Source organism: Alosa alosa, chromosome 8 (genome assembly GCF_017589495.1).
Source record: "Alosa alosa isolate M-15738 ecotype Scorff River chromosome 8, AALO_Geno_1.1, whole genome shotgun sequence".
Lineage (NCBI taxonomy): Eukaryota > Metazoa > Chordata > Actinopteri > Clupeiformes > Clupeidae > Alosa > Alosa alosa.
The window spans coordinates 35,925,598-35,947,527 of NC_063196.1; the positions used below are offsets into that span (position 1 = coordinate 35,925,598).

Below are 21,930 nucleotides of genomic sequence, written 5' to 3' on the forward strand. Positions count from 1 at the left end.
ACCACAACGTCATCTATCGCTGGAAAAAAAATAGCGAGCGGCCTATGATAACCTAATTATATGCTTGGCAGGCCGGATTAAAGTGTGGCGGGCCGGATCTATGATAAACTAATAAATGCTCGGCGGGCCGGATTAAAGTGCGTGGCGAGCCGCAGTTTGAACACCCCTGATTTAGTCATTCGTTGATAAGTAAAACACTGACGTGTAGGCTACAATTTCATTATTGTTCACCCGTTTTGAGTAGGCTGTGTCTTAAAACGCATACATTGTAGGTTGCACATGTAGCTTGTAAAATACATGAATATAATTCACGGATCCCGTCGTTAGCTCAACTCTTATTATAGGCTATATCGGAGGAAGCAAACAAGGACTAAAAGTTAACGTGATAAAAAGGCATGTGTGGTTTACGTCATGTGATGTGTTTCACGGTATGAGTTGAGAGCCCTGCTTTGCTTAAGTTTTTGGTTAACTTCACTTGCCTGAAATCCGAAATATTTTCAAACAATGGACCATCCGTTTCGAGGGACAAGCTCTTGGCCTGCTGTGCCACACATTTGATTTTTGATCGTCCTTTTTTTGTATAGTCTAACTAGCCTACTAATAGTTAACATAATGCTACCAGTCCCCAGTGCATCCAAACTGAGCAGTGCATCAGGCTGAGCAGTGCAGGGAACAGTTGTCATTGGTAGGCTGCATGCAGGCACATTGTTTTGTAGCGGAGTGTTCAATTGGTTGCCAGGTTGGTTCAATGGGTAGGCTAGAGCACGCATTTTTAATATCGCTCGATCGCGCAAATTTGATCGTGGGAAGCCAAAATCGTGATCGTGATTAAAATTCGATTAATTGTGCATCCCTAATGGATAGCATCAGTTAGCCTGTTGCTATGCTGCATAGTGACTTTGCTATAGGCTACTGGTTATTACAGTGATTTACACTTTTACTGTTTCTGTTTATTACACGCTTTTTTCCCTCTTTGAAGACAATAAAGGAGCAAGATGCTCATATCCTGGCCTCTTGATGTCAGTGTGTGTGTGTGTGTGGGGGACTTATGAAAAGCAAGTTTGGCTTGCTGTTCATCTGTGTTGATGTTCTGTCTGTGCATAACATAACACACAGGGAGAAAAGCATAATGAGGAACGTAAACACAATTAAGACACCATGAAGAACACACACACACACACACACACGACACAAAGGGGACCAAAACAGACTCAAGACAATGTTAGGAACACACACACACTCAAGATGTTGAGAGAACTCACTTCCTCTCAGGTTTTAGGACCCCACCACTCACACACACAACAGGGCTGGCTGGCCTGCCTAGCCTGCCTAGCCTGCCTAGCCTGCCTAGCTGCCCCCCCCCACACACACACACACACACACACACACACACACACACACACACACACACACACACACACACAACATGCTGGGCGGCCTAGCTGTCAGTGACCCTAGGGGTCATAGGTCAGAGCAGGGCTGTAGGCTCTCTGAGTCACATGACCAGCTTCACATCATCAACATTCCTGGGGCAACCAATCAGAACATGATGTGTCACAGTTGGCCACAAACAACTTAGACTGTATATGTGCACACACTTAAAGCTATAAAGACTGTAGGGTGCGTGAGGCGGAAACATTGCACTACACTGACAGCATTGCTATAATCAGTGTATGAATGTGAATGTGTGTGTGTGTGTGTGTGTGTGTGTGTGTGTGAGCGAGTGTGTGTGAGTTCTGCTCAAGAAGCCCAACCAGTCATCCACCAGAAAGTCCTCTTCACAGCACCATAGACATGGAGAAGGTCAACACTATGGCCAAATCTCTAAATCCCCCAAAATAGCCTTCAAAGTCACAGAATCGTACAATTATCAATTAATATGTTTTGCAAGCCAATCTGGCGAAATTAATGTCTATAATTCCTCCATGGCTTAACCAAAACATTAAGCTAAATATGTAAGACGTTTAAAAAAACATTCAGATCCCAGAAATACAGTTAGGCTACTTATGTGCCAAACTAATGTGTACGATAGCACCGCCCACAACGTAGACACGTGGACCCCACAGATCTCCCGCAGAGTCAACCACTTCCGTAGTCTGCTTTCCTCGCAAATAAAAAATAAACCGTGTAAAAAGACATATGCCCAACTGACTTAAACACGCCAGCTTTCGCCAAGAAGCCAACCTTTACTCGTAGATAACGGCTCCTCACAAACCGTTTTCAGATAGCAGCGCATTGTTGCTTGGATCCCTACCGAACAGCAACGGAGGCTAGCGCCTGCCCTTCCGACTGCTGAGCGACGTGAAGCGAAAATAAACGGTGGCTCATGAAATGGACACACACACGGGGGGGAAGGGGTGGTCACCGAATAAATGTCTCAAACTTCAAAGTGATAGAAATATCTAAACCGTAAATAAAGCATGATGGTGTACGCCGGGGAACTGAAAAACACAAAATACCCGTACCCTTACCTTCTTACGCAGCGTCTACCCTGAGTTAGCCGTGTTGTTGTTTGTTACCGGGGGACTTGTCCGTTGGACTCGCAGCTGCTCTGTTCCTCTCAAACGCAGCATTGGCGGCGATGGTCGTCGGTGTTTTCCGGTCGGGTTACGTTACAATCACATGACTGTCTAAAAGCACTTAAAACAGCAGTTGTAAAACCCACTACACGGGGCGCCTAAACAAGTAGTCTTAACGTTAGCTGCCGTCAAATGCGTCCCCGGTTGGAGTGAATTTTTCGCCGCGGTGTTTAGCCAAAAGCGGGGAACGTATGTGGGCGCGTTAAGATACTGTATGGTAATTTATTTAATCTTCCGTTCGAGCAAGTTAAACATAAACCGATTTAGAGGGAAAATAGCACAGGGTCGCCTTTCCCAACCCCCACCCGAACAGATAACGCCGAGTCGTTAGTGAAACAAGCCACACAATTTGCATTTTCGGTTGCTTGCTGCGGTTGTCGGTTTCCCATAACAAACTTGCCTAACGTTTAGGCGCGTGCGTTTTTAAAGGCTAGGCTACAGCACTAAACTGATATTAGGGATTAGTCCTATAGCGTTTTTCAATGTAGATTTTCAAATGTATGTTTAATGTTCTTGTAATGAGCGTCATTTAAGATTGGGAGCGTTTACAGTGATTGTTAGGCTACTCTGTAACTTCAGCAAAAAATAACGACAGCCCATTACCCATCAGAGTAGCCGATAGTCCACTACGCCAGCAGAGCTTAAAAGAGGATGCTGTAGGTTATGACCTAACATGATACAAGTCTAATACAGCCTATACTACAGTCTATGGTCTAATACAGTCTATACTACAGTCTATGGTCTAACCGGCCAGTGGCCTGGATTGTTTTTCGTAAAAGGCAAAACCTAACTAAATGGAAACCAATATTTGTATTATTAGGTTAGTATTCCTAATATAAAAATATCATTACGTGTTTTACACTAATCCCCCTACCATGGCCATATCGGCTACATGTATTGTATGAGACAGTTCTGCTTTGATAATGAATTTACCTGGACTTGTTTCAGATCAATACTCCTGGACCAATGCTGATCAATACACACACTCTCAGATCAATACTCCTAAAATATTGGAGTGTGTTCATCGTAGAATCAGAGCTTCATAATTTTATGTGATCATGACATACGTTCAGATAAAGTGAGCCTATCCTCCTTCCATCATAATTTGGGCCCAAGACTGGCATATACACACACAGATAGACCAGTTGCTCAATTCTGCTTATTTCATTGGAAATGCAATTATAATATTGATATAAATATAATGTCATTATGTTTCCAAAATTATTACAATTCCTATTAAAATTAGGAAAGACGTTATCTATTAATTTTAAAGATGAAAGAGAGCAACCTAAATTAAGATCAAACCAAGAAAGTGTAACTGATAGTTGTCAGTTTATTTCAGTTTATGGTATATGCAACTTGCTCCTGGTCGGAATTGGTAAGCCGTGGACATGGTTAGAGAAAGTCTGAATGGGTTCTAATCACAGCGTGGAGCCTAATCATTATTTTGACGTTTATTTTGACGTCGATACGTCCTCCTAGTCGCTTCGTGGCGCTGTGTGAGATCCTTGGTCTTACATGTTGTAAACATGGACGCAAATCCAGTGTTATTTCAAGGGGCTCCGCCGTCGCTGTCAGCTAAATATGAGGGGTATGACGATTTCTTTTGATTTGGGTTAACATTGTCATTACAACAATATTTGATAGCCATGCTCTTAACCTCGATGTCATACCTTTTTCACTGGCAATATGAGACTGCCGGTTGCTAGTTTGCTAATGGTAGCTCGCTAGCGATAGCTTGCTATGTTTGCTGATGTCAGAGTAGACCATAGTGAGGTGATTGTGGAAGTTAATGAGAAATTCGCTTCTGTCTTGTTGTCATAATCGCATTTCATGATTTTGGGACCTGTGTGTGGTCTAAACTAACATTGCAAACCGGTAACGTTTACGTTATTCTGACTGCTGATATGATATCTTCTCCAATGCCATGCCATGCTAACAGTGTCAACCCACCTGGTATTTTGAGAATTTGCCACGCACACACACACACACACACACTCGCTTACAACCGTAGAGCTGTGATATGTTCTGCTTAGAGAGTACGAAAAGGATTTACCAATGTTTTGACACACACACACAGCCCACTTTTTAAAAGCATCATGTTTATTCCTATCAGATCCTTTGCATACTTAACTATCAGAGACCGTCTACCTACCATTCTGACTAAAGTCATTGACACCATCCATCGCAACAAAAACAAGTTTTTTGAAGAATATGGCGAGGTAAGAGATCCCATCATATCCTACTATAACCATAAGAGATCCCATAATACCCTACTATAACCATGAGGGATCCCACTATAACCATGAGAGATCCCATCATATCCCACTATAACCATGAGAGATCCCATCATGAGAGATCCCATCATATCCCACTATAACCATGAGTTGATCCCATCATAACCATGAGAGATCCCATCATATCCCACTATAACCATGAGTTGATCCCATCATATCCCACTATAACCATGAGAGATCCCATCATATCCCACTATAACCATGAGTTGATCCCATCATATCCCACCCCTTCCGCTATCCCCGCTGGACCTCTAGATTGAAAAATCGTTAATGCAAGTGAATGTGAGAAAATAATTATTTTCTGGTCCCGTTTGAATTTTGCCATGAATGTGAACATATGTTGTCTGTGAATTTTTTATATAAATTTTCGTGTAAAGAATGCCACAATTGAGCGGGTAGAAGTTTGATGCGGTTAAACTTTGTGTGAGAGCACTTTGTGGACTACAACTTTCTGCTAGACGACAGCTAACTAGTTTCTCATAACAACCATCAGTTGGTCGAGATGTAGAGGGTTATTAAGATCGACTTTGAACACAGTGAACCATACAACTTTACAATCACACTGTATCATAGTGTTAATGTGTTGAGTGAAGCTAGACATGTTTCGAATATTTTTGTTACCATGTGTGTTTATTCCTGCCGTTCCAAAAACTAGCATCTCAGCTAATGTTAGCGATTAGCTCACGTCACAGGCGACATGTAGTCTTTCTCGTTATGTCTTTTCCACAACTGATAGCCGAAGAATCATATAATATACTATCAAACTCATAACATGAAAAATTATATAAAAAATGCATAGACAACATATGTTCACATTCATGGCACAATTCAAACGGGACCAGAAAATAATTATATTCTCACATTCACTTGCATTGACGATTTTTCAATCTAGAGGACCACTGGGGGTTTAGCGGATGGGCGGGACTTACCAGCTCTATAACCATGAGAGATCCCATCATTTCTTGGAATTAAAACCGGAACACTATGTGCATGCACGCACACACGGTTACCATGACCATGCGCCAGGTCAGAGACACAGACATAGGACACATGCACACACACACATAAATGCACACACTAGCAGGCGCAGACATAGGACACATGCACACACACACACACACACACACACACACTAGCAGGCGCAGACATAGGACACATGCACACACACACACACACACACACACACACACTAGCAGGCGCAGACATAGGACACATGCACACACACACACAAACACACACACACTAGCAGGTGCAGACATAGGACACATGCACACACACACACTAGCAGGCGCAGACATACAGTAGGACACATGCACATACACACACACACACACACACACTAGCAGGCGCAGACATAGGACACACACACACACGCACACACACACACACACACTAGCAGGTGCAGACATAGGACACATGCACACATACACACACACACACTAGCAGGCGCAGACATAGGACACATGCACACACACACACACACTAGCAGGCGCAGACATAAGACACATGCACACACATGCACATACACTAGCAGGCGCAGACATAGGACCAAAACTTAGAGGGGGTTATTGTTAATGTATTAAATATTGTTATGTCAATGCACAAGTTCTGCACACTTGTAGTCAGAGAAAAGAGCACTATGCTTAAAACATGCGTGCATAGTCCATTGCACTATGCTTAAAACATGCGTGCATAGTCCATTGTTTGTCTCCTAAACATTCCTCACCCGTTATCCAGACATGCTTGAAAACATGAAACTCACAGCCATAGGTTATTTTTTATTTTTTTACACACACACACAAACACATTATTTTGAGAATCATTACTTTCTCTTTGGCATTGTAGTACCGTAGCTATATAGCCTAACCGTTAAAACAAGGCAGATATGAAGAGGCATTGCAACAATTTTTACAGGGTTACAGTACATAGTAACATTGGCTGCAAAGATTATGTAGACCTCTACGATTGACTGACACACACGCACACACATTGTCGAAATCATACGCTGGACGCTTTAGGCTATAGTCTTTCTATGTGGGTTTAGTTAACGATCGAACTATAATAAGACCACTTCGGCTATGTAATCGCTGACAACGGGGACGCTTTCATAGTGGTTGGTGTACACCGGCACATTTAAGCGTCCTGACAGGCTTTTGTCGGGACTCGCACACACATGCACACGCACACACACACATATGCAGCATACCTGACAGGCTTTTGTCGGGACTCGGCACACAAAACTCATAATCGGGACTGTCCACGGTTAAACCGGGCGTCTGGTCACCCTAATCATATCGCACTATAGCCATAAGATCCAATCATATCCCACTATAACCATAAGAGATGTCCAATCATATCGCACTATAGCCATAAGAGATGTCCAATCATATCCCACTATAGCCATAAGATCCAATCATATCCCACTATAGCCATAAGAGACAGATTTGTGTGTGTGTGCGTGTGCGTGTGTGTGTGTGTAGGAGGGTGTTCAGGCGGAGAAGCGGGCGATCTCGTTCCTCTCTAAGCTGCGTAACGAGCTGCAGACGGATAAGCGTGTTCTGCCGCTGACGGACGGCCAGGAGGACGCGGAGACGTGGAACAGCTACCTGCAGTACCAGCAGAGCCACCAGGGGGAGCTCTCACCCGTCAGCTGGTTCTCCTCCCCCTGGCTCTACGTGGAGTGCTACATGTACCGCCGCATCCAGGAGGCCCTCTGGCTCAAGTGAGCTACAGCACATACACACACACACACACACACATGCACACGCACATGCACACACATACACACACACACACTCGCTTGCACACACACACACACACGCACATGCACACACGCATACACACACTCACACACACGCACAGACACACATGCACATGCACACACACACTCGCACGCACACACACACATGCACACACACACTCGCACGCACACACTCGCACGCACGCACGCACGCACACAGACGCACACACACATATGCACACACACACACGCACGCACACACACGCACGCACACCCTTGCACGCACACACACACTCGCAGGCAGGCACACACGCATGCACGTACACACACACACACACACTCGCAGGCAGGCACACACGCATGCACGTACACGCCACTACTCTTGAGATGATTTAGTCATGTTTATTTTGTTTGTTTGTTTGTTTGTTTGTTTGTGTGCGGTGTGCCGTGGCCTCAGCCCCCCTGTGAATGAGTTTGACGTGTTCTGGGAGGGGAAGAGCCAGAGCTTCCTGGACTCCACAGCAGCCATCACGGCCCTCTGCACACACATGGAGCTCGTCAGGAGAGGCCTCACACACTCCTCCGACTCCCACACACTGGACCAGCTGTTCAAACTACTGCAGGTAACACGCACGCACTGCTGAGAGGATAGTGTGCACTGCTGAGAGGATAGTGTGCACTGCTGAGAGGATAGTGTGCTGAGAGGATAGTATGCACTGCTGAGAGGATAGTGTGCTAAGAGGATAGTGTGCACTGCTGAGAGGATAGTATGCACTACTGAGAGGATAGTGTGCTAAGAGGATAGTGTGCACTGCTGAGAGGATAGTGTGCTGAGAGGATAGTGTGCTGAGAGGATAGTATGCACTGCTGAGAGGATTGTGTGCTGAGAGGATAGTATGCACTGCTGAGAGGATAGTGTGCTGAGAGGATAGTATGCACTGCTGAGAGGATAGTGTGCTGAGAGGATAGTGTGCCGAGTGGATAGTATGCACTGCTGAGAGGATAGTGTGCACTGCTGAGAGGATAGTGTGCTGAGAGGATAGTGTGCTGCTGAGAGGATAGTGTGCTGAGAGGATAGTGTGCACTGCTGAGAGGACTGCTGAGAGGATAGTGTGCACTGCTGAGAGGATAGTGTGCTGAGAGGATAGTATGCACTGCTGAGAGGATAGTGTGCTGAGAGGATGGTGTGCACTGCTGAGAGGATAGTATGCACTGCTGAGAGGATAGTGTGCTGAGAGGATGGTGTGCACTCCTGAGAGGATAGTGTGCTGAGAGGATAGTATGCACTGTTGAGAGGATAGTGTGCACTGCTGAGAGGATAGTGTGCACTGCTGAGAGGATAGTGTGCTGAGAGGATAGTATGCACCGCTGAGAAGATAGTGTGCTGAGAGGATAGTGTGCTGAGAGGATAGTGTGCACTGCTGAGAAGATAATGTGCTGAGAGCATAGTGTGCACTGCTGAGAGGATAGTGTGCTGAGAGCATAGTGTGCACTGCTGAGAGGATAGTGTGCTGAGAGGGTAGTGTGCTGAGAGGATAGTATGCACTGCTGAGAGGATAGTGTGCTGAGAGGATAGTGTGCACTGCTGAGAGGATAGTGTGCACTGCTGAAAGGATAGTGTGCACTGCTGAGAGGATAATGTGCTGAGAGGATAGTATGCACTGCTGAGAGGATAGTGGTCAGTAAAGTGGTCAGTTATTTAGTATTGGAGTATAGTGGTCAGTTCTTTAGTATTGGAGTATAGTGGTCAGTAAAGTGGTCAGTTAAGTGGTCAGTTCTTTAGTATTGGAGTATAGTGGTCAGTAAAGTGGTCAGTTCTTTAGTATTGGAGTATAGTGGTCAGTTCTTTAGTATTGGAGTATAGTGGTCAGTAAAGTGGTCAGTTCTTTAGTATTGGAGTATAGTGGTCAGTAAAGTGGTCAGCTCCTTTCGTTTTCGTGAGACCCTGAGCTGCTGCATTTCGTATCACATCACCTGAAACTGGTTGATAGTCTTTTTAGGAAGGGCTGTGAAAAGCCTATTGCACACTGATTCAGTCATTGCTTTCATGTGACTGTTGAAATTTAGATTGCTGTCAATTAAGACACCTAAGATTTTTACCAGCTTCCTTTGCTTTAAGCCCTTTTGTGTCAAGAAGATGGCAACTTAAAAGGGTCATTCTATGTGAAAACATTTAGTATTGGAGTATGATGGTCAGTTCTTTAGTATTGGAGTATAGTGGTCAGTGAAGTGGTCAGTTCTTTAGTATTGGAGTATAGTGGTCAGTTCTTTGGTATTGGAGTATAGGGCCAGAAAAGCCTATCAGTAACAATTGATTCAGTCATTAAGCTTCATGTGACTGTTGAAATTTAGATTGCTGTCAATCACATCAATTCCGGTGATTTTGCCATTTCCTTGCTTTAAGCCCTTTGTGTCAAGCATTATAAAACTTAAAAGGGTCATTCATGTGAAAACAGCCACATCGGGGTATCATGTACATGGTACTTCCCAGATTTTGCTGAAAAGCTGCGAAAAATATGCTCCAGGCCACCAAACAAAGGAATCCAAAGTTTCAGGTCATTCGAACGGTTGGCCCAGCATGTCCATTTGAAATTCATGTACATGGTACCTTAATTGACACATTGGAATTTCACATTTCATGTTACCAAAGAGGCCATCATATCGGGTATCATGTACATGGTACCTCTCAGATTTTGCTGAACTGGCGGTGAAAATATGCCTTATGTTACCAAACAAAGGAATCTGAAGTTTCAGGTCAATATCTCGAACGGTTGGCCCGTGGCGTCCATTTGAAATTCGGGTGCCACGGCCCTAATTGACACATTGGAATTTCACATTTCATCCTTTGCCATTTTTGGAAGCCCATAACGTCTGTTCTAATAGTGGTAGAAGGCTGGAAACTGGTGTGGTAGTTCATTGTAGCCTGTACTACACTGTATTCTGGAGGCAGAATCAACATTCCTTACTGTTTGGGTGAGAGGTGGGTCACCAAAGTCCTAAAAAATGTTGACAGCATGTGTGATTTTTCACTTTTTGGGTGGCCGTAGCACCACGATTAATGATCATATTTATTCTAAACACGATTATTTGTTATATTTGGGAACTTTGCTCTTGCCAAAATTAATTTGAGGGTTATGGTACCACTGGTGGGGGTTTTATGGGGGTCCAAAAATCCTCTCCGGCAAAGGTGACTTTTTTGGAACCCCATATTTGGACCCCCAAATGACCATGTGGGCACTTGATGATCCTAATGGGATTAATACCAGATAAAGATACATATTTGTTTTTTCTTTTAATGAAATAAAAATGTTGACTATGAAGTTCCATAATATGAATTTTATTCTTCATAATGCACCATTTTGGACATTGTTTCCAGAAGTCTGGAATGTAGATCAGGGAGAATTTAGTGATGATAATGCATGAAAATAGTGGAAATAACTTAGTATGATGCTCAGTGATGGCAAACAATTAAATACTGAGACTGTCACAGATTAACCCCTTATCCCCCATGAAAGAGACCCGCCATCAAACTTTCAAACCAGATAACAAGAATGTTGCATAGTGTAAGAACACTACAGATACAAGGGAGTTTTTCCTTGTCCGTCACTCTAATAAAATTAATTTGAAAATTAAACGGAATAGTGTCTTTAAGTATTATCCAAGAAGTTGTGGAAGCAGTGGCATCATTTTGTCATGGTCATTTTGGTCAAGTTTGTATTGGCGAGCACTGCGTCCATAGATGTCTGGCACACTGACACAACAAATGATATGTTGGAATGGCACCCAACAGGGGATCTGTCTTTGGTCCGATGGCCATGTGAGGATGTTGTTGACACACTTCATGAATTTCACAAAAATGTCACCATGTTCATCTGAACGTTCAACAATGTTTCCAATGAACCAGTCACCATAGATACAGGCAATGTATTTTCCTCGCAGCCTTCTACCACTATTAGAACAGACGTTATGGGCTTCCAAAAATGTCAAAGGATGAAATGTGAAATTCCAATGTGTCATTTAGGGCCGTGGCACCCGAATTTCAAATGGACGCCACGGCAAACCGTTTGAGATATTGACCTGAAACTTCAGATTCCTTTGTTTGGTAACATAAGGCACATTTTCACCGCTTTTCAGCAAAATCTGAGAGGTGTCATGTACATGGGTGGCTGAGTTGGCGTGGAATGACCCTTTGCGTTCTTCCTTTATTTAAGCCCTTAAGCCCTTTTGTGTCAAGAAGATGGCAACCTAAAAGCGTTCCTCCTTTATTTAAGTACTTCAGTTTTTTGTTTTCAGCTGAAGACAATTTTGAGAAATCTAGTTGTTAATTACATTGACAGATTGGCACAACAATACATTGACCAAAAGTTTTAAGGGGGCCTTAATCATTAGGTGACGGGTCTAAAGAAATGTGGGGGTCATCATTATAGCTATGACAGGACATCAAACTGTCCTTGATGATTGACAGGACATCAGACTGTCCTTGATGATTTGTGGGGGTCATCAGGACATCAGACTGTTCTTGATGATTTGTGGGGGTCATTATAGCTATGATAGAACATCAAACTGTCCTTGATGATTGACAGGACATCAGACTGTTCTTGATGATTTGTGGGGGTCATTATAGCTATGACAGGACATCAGATTGTTCTTGATGATTGACAGGACATCAGACTGTTCTTGATGATTGACAGGACATCAGATTGAAATACATTATTCAGATATTATTATTTATTAAACAAATAAATAACTCAGACATGTATTATTATTTATTAAAGATGCCCTGCCACACGTATTTCATTACTTTGTGGTAATGTCTGAAGTTCTACCATGGACTCTGTGACATTTTTTGTGGAAAACATGCCTTGGTTACCTTGTTTTAAGCCATTCTAGCGTGGTATTGAAAGCCTGCAGGAAGACTCAGCTCGATTTGCGCCAGTTCTCATTAATATTCAACGAGCTAAGCTGCTTCACTCTGATTGGCTAACAGCTAGTAGGTTTTGTCCATAACATGACAGCCGTTATCAACTAATTTTAGCTTAATGGCTTAATGAACTTAGCTTGGCTAGCGAGTGCTAGCATTGTCCAAATGGGCATAAATAAAGCCTGCTAGGCTAGCGAGTGCATTAAACCTGTTTAACATAACACTTCCTTGAGTTGACAATAACGTTTTACTTACGGACTGGGCACTGGTCGTAGACTGCCGTGATGGTAGCTGTTATCAACTTATTTTAGCTTCATGGCATGAACTTAGCTTGGCTAGCGAGTGCTAGCATTGTCCAAATGGGCATTAAACCTGCTAGGCTAGCGAGTCCATTAAACCTGTATAACATGGCACTTCCTTGAGTTGACAATAACGTTTTACTTACGGGCACTGGTCGTAGACTGCTGCGATGGTAGCATACTGCTCCAGGCTTCAACAGCAACCTTTTTGCAAAGCCTGTGGCATTGTTCCAAAAAATAAACTGAAGCCATTTGATCCTCAAGTCTGGGTTCTTGGGCAAAATGCATTGTTGAAGTTCTATTCGTGCATAGTGCACAAGCATGTTGACATTCAGCCATCCTTGCATAGGCCCACGAAAACTGTCACAGAGCTAAACTAATTTTGTGGGCATGGTTTCAACTGGGCGAGCTCATGAATAGTGATGAGCTCAATCAATTTCACGTCAAACTGAAGAGCTCTTGATGTGGAGTTAGCTTTAGCCTCGCTCAAACTGAAGAGCTCTCGATGTGGAGTTAGCTTTAGCCTCGCTCAAACTAAAGAGCTCTCGATGTGGAGTTAGCTTTAGCGATGTGGAGTTAGCTTTAGCCTTGCTCAAACTCCTCCATGAGAGCCCCTTTGTTTACGTTTTCTGGTCCGTCTGAAGTTCCTTTCAGTTGGTGTGGTGGAGTTCGTAGGTCTCGCTGATCTAGCTATCTCTGGTATTACGCTGATAAAGATGTCGGGATTGCAGGAACCGATTTCCAAATGTCCCTGTCGGGTGTACGATATGTACGCTAAACTATTTTTACAGAAAATACTTGAAATAAACAAGTAAATTACCACTAATTAGCAAAATCTGGAGAGACATAGGGCGTCGGGATACAGCTAACATCACTATCCGCTAGCTGCCTGCGCCCCGAATACAGCTAAGCGAATACAGCGTTTGGGAGAGTTTCAATTGCACAGGAGGGAGGGGGAGGGAGTAGCGATGTTACCCTGCATCACTTATAGCACATTTAAGTTTCAAATAAAAGTGTTTAAATTGATTTTTTTTCTCCTGGTCGTTATTTCAAATAGGTAAAAATCAATAATTATCGACTGATATGAAACACTTCTATCGTGATACAGTTTTCAGCCATATCGCCCAGCCCTATAGGAGTGTCACGATTTCAACTTCGACCTCAAAGGTAGAATCGACGATGTAGCCAAACCCCCAATGTCACATCCAGCATGTATGCCAAGACGCAAAACACCCACACAACTGCGGCGTTGTGAGAGTCATGACACCCCTGTTATAAATAGCGTGGAATTTCAAACTAAGTGCCTACTTAAAGGAGAAGTTCGATGTGATATTGACCTAAAGTGTGTTGAAACATGATACCGAGTGTGTGAGAACTTCTGTCTCATAGCTCATCTCAGGTTGTCCCCTGCACTCCGAAATCTGGTGCTAGTTAGCCGATGCTACCAACAGTTTTTCACAGGGGTGCCATGCAAATAAATCACTGTTTTACACCATTTACGAGGCTCAAAGTAGCTCCACACTTCATTGGTAGATATTATATTCATGGTGTGACGTAGGCTTATGAAACATTATATTCATGGTGTGATGTGATGCATATTATATTTATGGTGTGATGTAGGCTTATGGAAAATATTATATTTATATATAATTTAATGCCAAATCCATAACCATATCCATAATTATAGTTATTATTATAGTGATGTAGGCTTATGGAACACTGTGATGTGTGCATTATATTTATGGTGTGATGTGTGTGTGTGGGTGTGTGTGCTTGTGATGCGTGTGTGTGTGCTTGTGGTGTGTGTGTGTGTGTGTGTGCTTGTGATGTGTGTATATATGTGTGTGTGTGTGTGTGTGTGTGTGTGTGTGTGTGTGTGTGTGCATATTACATTTATGGTGTGATGTGTGTGTGCTTGTGGTGTGTGTGTGTGTGTGTGCGTGCATATTATATTTATGGTGTGTGTGTGTGTGTGTGTGTGCATATTACATTTATGGTGTGATGTGTGTGTGTGTATGTGTGTGTGCTTGTGGTGTGTGTGTGTGTGTGCGTGCATATTATATTTATGGTGTGATGTGTGTGTTTGTGTGTGTGTGTGTGTGTGTGTGTGCTTGTGGTGTGTGTGTGTGTGTGCATATTATATTTATGGTGTGATATGTGTGTGTGTGTGTGCTTGTGGTGTGTGTGTGATGTGTGTGTGTGATGTGTGTGTGTGTGCGTGCGTGTGTGCGTGCTTGTGGTGTGTGTGTGTGTGACATTCCTGCAGGTGTCACTGTGGGGTAATAAGTGTGACCTGTCCATCTCGGCGGGGCAAGAGAACTCTCAGAAGGGCAGCCCCCTCGACTCCCTGGACAGCCTGCGGGCATTCGTGCTGGTGAACCACTCCAAGCAGGTGTGGTCAGTCCTGGCAGCTGCGCGCGGGGACGGGCAGGGTCAGAGGTCGCCGGGGAGGGTGGACATCGTCCTGGATAACGCCGGCTTCGAGCTGGTCACTGACCTCGTGCTCGCAGACTTTCTCATCGCCGCGGGCCTCGCCACGGAGATCCGATTCCACGGCAAGTCCTTCCCCTGGTTTGTCTCGGACGTGACGGCGCGGGACTTTGAGTGGACAATATTGCAGACCTCTGCGGCCAATCACAAGTGGATGTCTGCGTGCGGCGTCCAGTGGAAGCGCTACCTGAAGGAGGGTGTGTGGTCGTACCACGACCACGCGTTCTGGACCCTGCCGCATGACTTCGGTGACATGGCGTCCAGCGCACCTGATCTCTACGCTAGTCTTCGCTCCGCGCGCCTGCTGCTCTTTAAGGGCGACCTGAACTACCGCAAGCTGGTGGGCGACCGCGACTGGCCACACACCACGCCCTTCCACCTGGCCCTGCGAGGGTTCCATCCCGCCCCACTGTGCTCGCTACGCACGCTCAAAGCCAACGTGCAGGTACACACACACACACACACACACACTCACCCACCCCACTCTGCTCCCTACGCACGCTCAAAGCCAACGTGCAGGTACACACACACACACACACACACTCACACACACACACACACACACACACTCACACACACTCACACACACACACACACACACACACACACACACACACACACACACACACACACACACACCCACCCCACTCTGCTCCCTACGCACGCTCAAAGCCAACGTGCAGGTACACACACACACACACACACGCTCACTCACCCCGCGCTGCTCGCAACGCACACACACACACAGTCATAAATGCACACATACACACACACACACACACACACACACACACACACACAGTCATACACATACACACACACACACAGTCATACACACACCAGGGCTCTACAGTGCACCCATTTCACTCGCACATGCGAGTAAAAATGATGCCGTGCGAGTGCAAAAAAATATTTAATGACTTCTAACCATGTCAAAGTCAAAGTCAAAGTCAAAGTCAGATTTATTGTCAATTTCTTCACATGTTCCAGACATACAAAGAGATCGAAATTACGTTTCTCACTATCCCACGGTGAAGACAAGACATATTTGACCAATTTTAAGTCCACAGACAAACATAACATTCAAGTAAACAAAAAAAGTAAGTAAATAAGTAAATAAGAGGGCACATATAATAATAATGAAAAAAAATAAGAGCAGCAAAATTTTTTGTTGAAATTGTGCATAGACAGTCAATAAAATACTAGTGCAAATACTGTAAAAATACTATAAAATACTGTTTGACCTAAGTAATAAAGAAAGTGGCATAGTGGTGCAAGTTATGTAAGAGCAGCAGAAGTGTTGTGTTTTCAGGACAACAACACCAAGTTGTAAAGTGTACAAGTGTGCAAGTGTTCAAGTGTGCAGGTGGAGTAGTGCAGGTGACCATTGTGGGTCCAATGTCCAGGATGTTATGTAGCTGAGGGTGGAGGGGGAGAGGAGGGGAGAGTTCAGCATCCTTACAGCTTGGTGTATGAAGCTGTTAGTGAGTCTGGTAGTCTTGGGCGCCAGGCTTCTGTACCTCTTCCCAGAGGGCAGTAGATCAAACAGATTGTGGCCGGGGTGACTTGCATCACTCACAATTTTTGGTGCCTTGCGGGTGAGGTGGGTGGTGTAAATGTCCTTCAGGGGGGGGGAGTGAAGCACCAATGATCCTTCCAGCTGTGTTCACTATGCTGCAGGGCTTTCCTGTTGTATTCAGTGCAGCTTCCGCCCCCACACAGCGATACAGCTGGAGAGGATGCTCTCAATGGTGCCTCGGTAGAATGTGGTCATGATGGCTGGTGGAGCACTTGCTGCGCCCTGAGTTTTACTTGGGAAGTACAGGCTGAGCTCTCTTCGCCAGTGATGCAGTGTTGGTGGTCCAGGAGAGGTCTTCACTGATGTGCACCCCAGGAATTTGGTGCTGCTCGCTCTCTCCACCACAGCACCGTCGATGGTCAGTGGCAGGTGTTGGGTGTGACCTCTCCGGAAGTCAACAACAATCTCTTTGGTCTTGCTGACGTTCAGCAGGAGGTTGTTGTCCCTGCACCACGTGGTCAGATGGTGGAGCCTCCAACCTGTATTGAGTCTAATTAAGCCCTTGGTGATGAGACCCACCAGAGTTGTGTCGTCAGCAAATTTCACTATGTGATTGTTGCTGTAGGTTGCAGTGCAGTCATCGTCAGCAGGGTGAAGAGCAGCCGGACTGAGCACGCAGCCTTGGGGGGCCCCTGTGCTCAGTGTGATGCTGCTTGAGGTATTGTTGCCAACACATTACTACTTGGGGCCTCTGACAGAGGAAGTCCAGTAGCCAGTTGCAGAGGTAGGTACTGAGTCCTAGTTTGTCAAGTTTGCAGATGAGTTGTTGTGGTATTATGGTGTTGAATGCAGAACTGAAGTCTATAAACAGCAATCTCACATATGAGTCTCTTTTTCCAGGTGGGTGAGGGCTGGGTGGAGGGCAGAGCAGATTGCATCCTCTGTGGGCAGCTTGGCTCGGTATGCAAACTGGAAGGGGTCCAGGGTGGGGGGAGAATGGCTTTGATATGTGACATGACAAGCCGCTCAAAGCACTTCATGATGATGGGTGTCAGTGCCACAGGGCGCAGTCATTGAAGCAGGATGGAGCAGTTTTCTTCGGTACAGGTATGATGGTGGCAGCTTTGAAACATGATGGGGCGATGGCTTGCTTCAGGGAAGTGTTAAAGATGTCTGTGAAGACATCCTTAAGCTCCCCTCGCAGTCCTTCAGCGCCGCGACCTGGGATGTTGTCTGGACCTGTTGCCTTTACGGTGTTGATAGCAGCAAGTGTCCTCTTCACGCTGTCGGCAGAGAGGCACAGGGGCTGCTCATGTAGAGGGGATGGGTCTTCTGTGGGCAGGTGCTGTTTTGTGCTTCAAAAGCGAGCAAAAGCGGTTCAGGTTGTTGAGCAGAGGGATGTTGCTCTCACAGCTCTGTGGCGGGCTTGTAGTCCGTGAGGGCCTGAATGCCCTGCCATAGGCTTTGTGGGTTCCTGCTGTCTTTGAAGTGGGTGGTTATCTTGTGAGTGTATTCCTTTTTGCTTCCTTGATGCCACGGGACAGGTTGGCTCTCGCTGTTTTCATGCCAGCTTCATCCCCAGCTCTGTAGGCTTTGTCTCTGGCCCTCAGCAGCCTGAGGACATCCCCTGTCAGCCATGGCTTCCAGTTAGCCAGTGATGATGTCTTTTGTGTGGGTCACATCATCGATGCACTTGGTGATGTAAGAGGTTACAGTGTCTGTATACTCCTCTATGTCTGTCGGTTGTTGTAAGTGGCTGCCTGCTTGAACATTTCCCAGTCTGTTGTGTCAAAGCAGTCTTGAAGAGCATCGGAGGCTCCCTCAGGCCACACTTTTACCTGCTTACGAACCGGTTTGTTTGCTTTTACCCTTTGTCTGTATGCGGGCATTAGCATAACAGTGATATGGTCTGAAAAGTCCAATGTGGGGGGAGGGGGGGTGGCTTTGTATGCTCCTTTGTGTGTAGTGTAGGCCAGGTCAGGATGTTATCTCCTCTTGTTGGAAAATCAACATGCTGGTGTAGCTTTGGAAGTACAGTTTTTAGATCAGCATGGTTAAAATCTCCAGTGAAGATGGTGAAACCGTCTGGGTGTGCCGTCTGTTGTTCACTGACAGCCTGGTACAGTTCACTAAGAGCAGCGTTCTTATCGCTGTTGTTGTTGGTAGGCGGGATGTATACTGCGACTAGCAGAATCGCCAGTAATTTCCCTTGGCAGGTAAAAAAGGTCGGCACTTTTATGATCATAAACTCTGCCAGTGGTGAGCAGTGTTTGCATACTACTACAGTGTCCCGGCACCATTCGTCACGGATGTAAACACAGATTCCTCCTCCTCGTGATTTACCTCCCTTTACAATGGCCCTGTCTGCTCGATAGCATGCTAGCTGCTCCAGTTGTACAGCAGAGTCCGGAATGTTGTCATTTAACCAAGTCTCAGTGAAGACGAGCACACAGCAGTTACTTACTGTGCGGTTCGTTGATCTCAGCAGTCGTATGTGATCCATTTTGTTGTCCAGTGATCGTACATTTGCCAGGAGAATGGATGGTATGGCTGGGCGAGAAGGCTGGCCGCTAGCCTGGCGGACGCCTCGCGCTTGCCCTCTTCTGCTTTCCTCGCACACCGCCTTCCCGCTTTCTTTCCGGGAGGAGTAGCAGGCGAAGTCGGTGTTGTTGCAGGCGGAGTAGTCCGAGTTCCTTTAGCGTCTCTGTTGCAAAGTCCAGAGCGCTGCAAAACTTTGCTTTTGCAGATGTCGATTAAAAACTGCCTGCTGTACTTTGTGCACGCGTAGTAAGACAAGGCGAACCGCAAAACTTTCGGACAAACACTTTAAAAACAACAAAACACCGTGACGGTTGGGACAGAGAGGTAAGCTGCGGTGTATGCAGCGCCCGCCATCTTGGATCCAATCCAATGTCAATGTTTGTCTACAAAATACACCTTAACATCAAGAAACATTACTGGTGCAAACCATAGAATCACGTCGCAAATGCAGCATCAAAACTACACCTCCCATCAATGTTAGCAGTTTGGCGTTGACGGCGGGCTAGTAGTAGTCTTCTATCAAATCCAAGAGCCAGAAAAAGTGGAAAGTTAGACTAGCCAGCCAAGATGCAAAGATTGAAGAAATTAGTTCTTCTATCCACCGAATTCATCGGATATCGGAGGAACAGGATGAGATTCTGAGAATGCAGTGAGAGAAGGAAAGGTAACCTAACATGCCTTTTAGCCCAGTTGACGTATTGGCTGCAATATGCAAAATATAGCTGTAGTGAACTGGCACAAAAGTAGCCTCCCGTAATACTCCCATTTTATTCAAAGGTAGAACGCTACTGACAACTCCAGGCTTCCACGCATGCTTGTTTGTTTACGCCGAATACAAGCTGAAGTGCAAAACGAAAGTAGGCCTAACGTTTCCCTTCTGCCCCCATCAATGCAGATATTTCAAATAAAAAGTAAAAGTATAAAAAAATATATATATATCCTTGATTAGCCTATGTTGGGTTTTGTGGAAGAGAAACTGGCTGTTTTTTTGTTTTGTGGACTGTTTTAGTAGTAGTATTAGGCAGTATGCAGTCAGATAGGTCATAATGGGCATATTTGGATTAGCTACAGATGGATTCACAAATAAATAAATTAGCCTACATTTGGCAGGATACTTGATACAGGCTAAATGCAAATATGGCAATGTATTATATTATTTTACATTAACAAAATGTAGGAAAATAGAACAGACTGAAAATAAAGTAGGCACTGATCTTTAAAATCCTGTTTCCTGTAGCCTAAATGTTGTCAGTCGTTCTTAATCTTCACAATTGGTGCACTGGCATGTTTAACTGTTAGCTGCAGTGTAATGTTAGATTATGTTTAAGTTAAGTACAGAACTGACTGTGCGCCCAAATTTTTGTCTGTGCTCCTAAATTTTTTAACTTGGGCGCACAAGTGCTCCTGGAAAAAAATGTTAGTGTAGAGCCCTGCACACACACAGTCATACACACGGTCATACACACACACACACACAGTCACACACACACACACACACACACACAGTCACACACACACACACACAGTCACACACACACAGTCATACACACACACACAGTCATACACACACACACACAGTCATACACACACACACACACACACAGTCATACACACACACACACACAGTCATACACACACACATACACACACACATACACACACACACAGACACACAGTCATACAGTCATACACACACACACACACACAGACACACAGTCATACACACACACACACAGACACACAGTCATACACACACACACACACACACACACATACAAACGCTCTGTTAACTTTTCCCCCTCTGTGCGTACAGGTGGGATTGGAGGCGGGTCAGGGGGAGGAGCTAAGCACAGCCACATCCACCTGGATGACAAGTGGCAGCTACGGCGTCATCCAGTTCTGCAGTTCCGACCGCGAGCAGTGACTTCACACACACACACATTACATACACATACTCACACATACACACACACACACAATACATACACATACTCACACATACACACCCACACACATTACATACACATACTCACACATGCACGTTACATTCACAAACTCACACACACACACGCACATACTTACATACACATACTCACACATACACACACACACACACATTACATACACATACTCACACATACACACCCACACACATACTCACACACACACACACACACACACACACACACACACACATTACATACACATACTCACACATGCACGTTACATTCACAAACTCACACACACACACGCACATACTTACATACACATACTCACACACACACACACACATTACATACACATTAGTCACATTAGTGTGAGTGAGTGTGTGTATGTGTATATCTGTGAGTGTGAGTGAGTATGTATGAGTGTTTGTGTGTGAGTGTGTTTGCTGCCATGTGACTTTCATGTTCTGAAATTGTAATTATGCCCCCCCCCCCATGATCATTATGGGTATAGTTATGGGTATGGGTATAGTTATGGGTATGGGTATAGTTATGGGTATTTAGCAGATGCTTTTGTAATGAATGTACTTTTGTATAA

At 44.9% G+C, this 21,930-nt stretch overlaps 2 protein-coding genes across 4 annotated transcripts in view; one reads left to right on the forward strand and one right to left on the reverse strand.

The window, feature by feature from the left end:
* The window catches only part of zbtb2b (zinc finger and BTB domain containing 2b), a 23,313-nt gene extending 20,432 nt beyond the window's left edge, over positions 1–2,881 (reverse strand). Inside the window, exon 1 of one of the 2 annotated variants that reach the window (XM_048250266.1) lies at positions 2,472–2,881. The gene's annotated coding sequence lies outside the window, so the exon portion shown is untranslated. The remainder of the gene's footprint in view (positions 1–2,471) is intronic. The other variant, XM_048250267.1, reaches the window with a different exon arrangement.
* A 15-nt stretch (positions 2,882–2,896) lies between these two features.
* Positions 2,897–21,404, forward strand: armt1 (acidic residue methyltransferase 1). 2 transcript variants are annotated; one of them, XM_048250268.1, is made up of 6 exons: positions 2,897–4,170; positions 4,696–4,801; positions 7,357–7,598; positions 8,074–8,239; positions 15,103–15,771; positions 21,200–21,404. In XM_048250268.1, the coding sequence occupies exons 1-6, from the start codon at positions 4,109–4,111 to the stop codon at positions 21,308–21,310; spliced, it is 1,356 nt and encodes a 451-aa protein (XP_048106225.1). In that variant the 5' UTR covers positions 2,897–4,108; the 3' UTR covers positions 21,311–21,404. The 2 variants fall into 2 exon arrangements, with proteins under 2 accessions (XP_048106225.1, XP_048106226.1); XM_048250269.1 differs by lacking the exon at positions 4,696–4,801 and having other exon boundaries at positions 4,064–4,170.
* Positions 21,405–21,930: the final 526 nt, after the last annotated feature.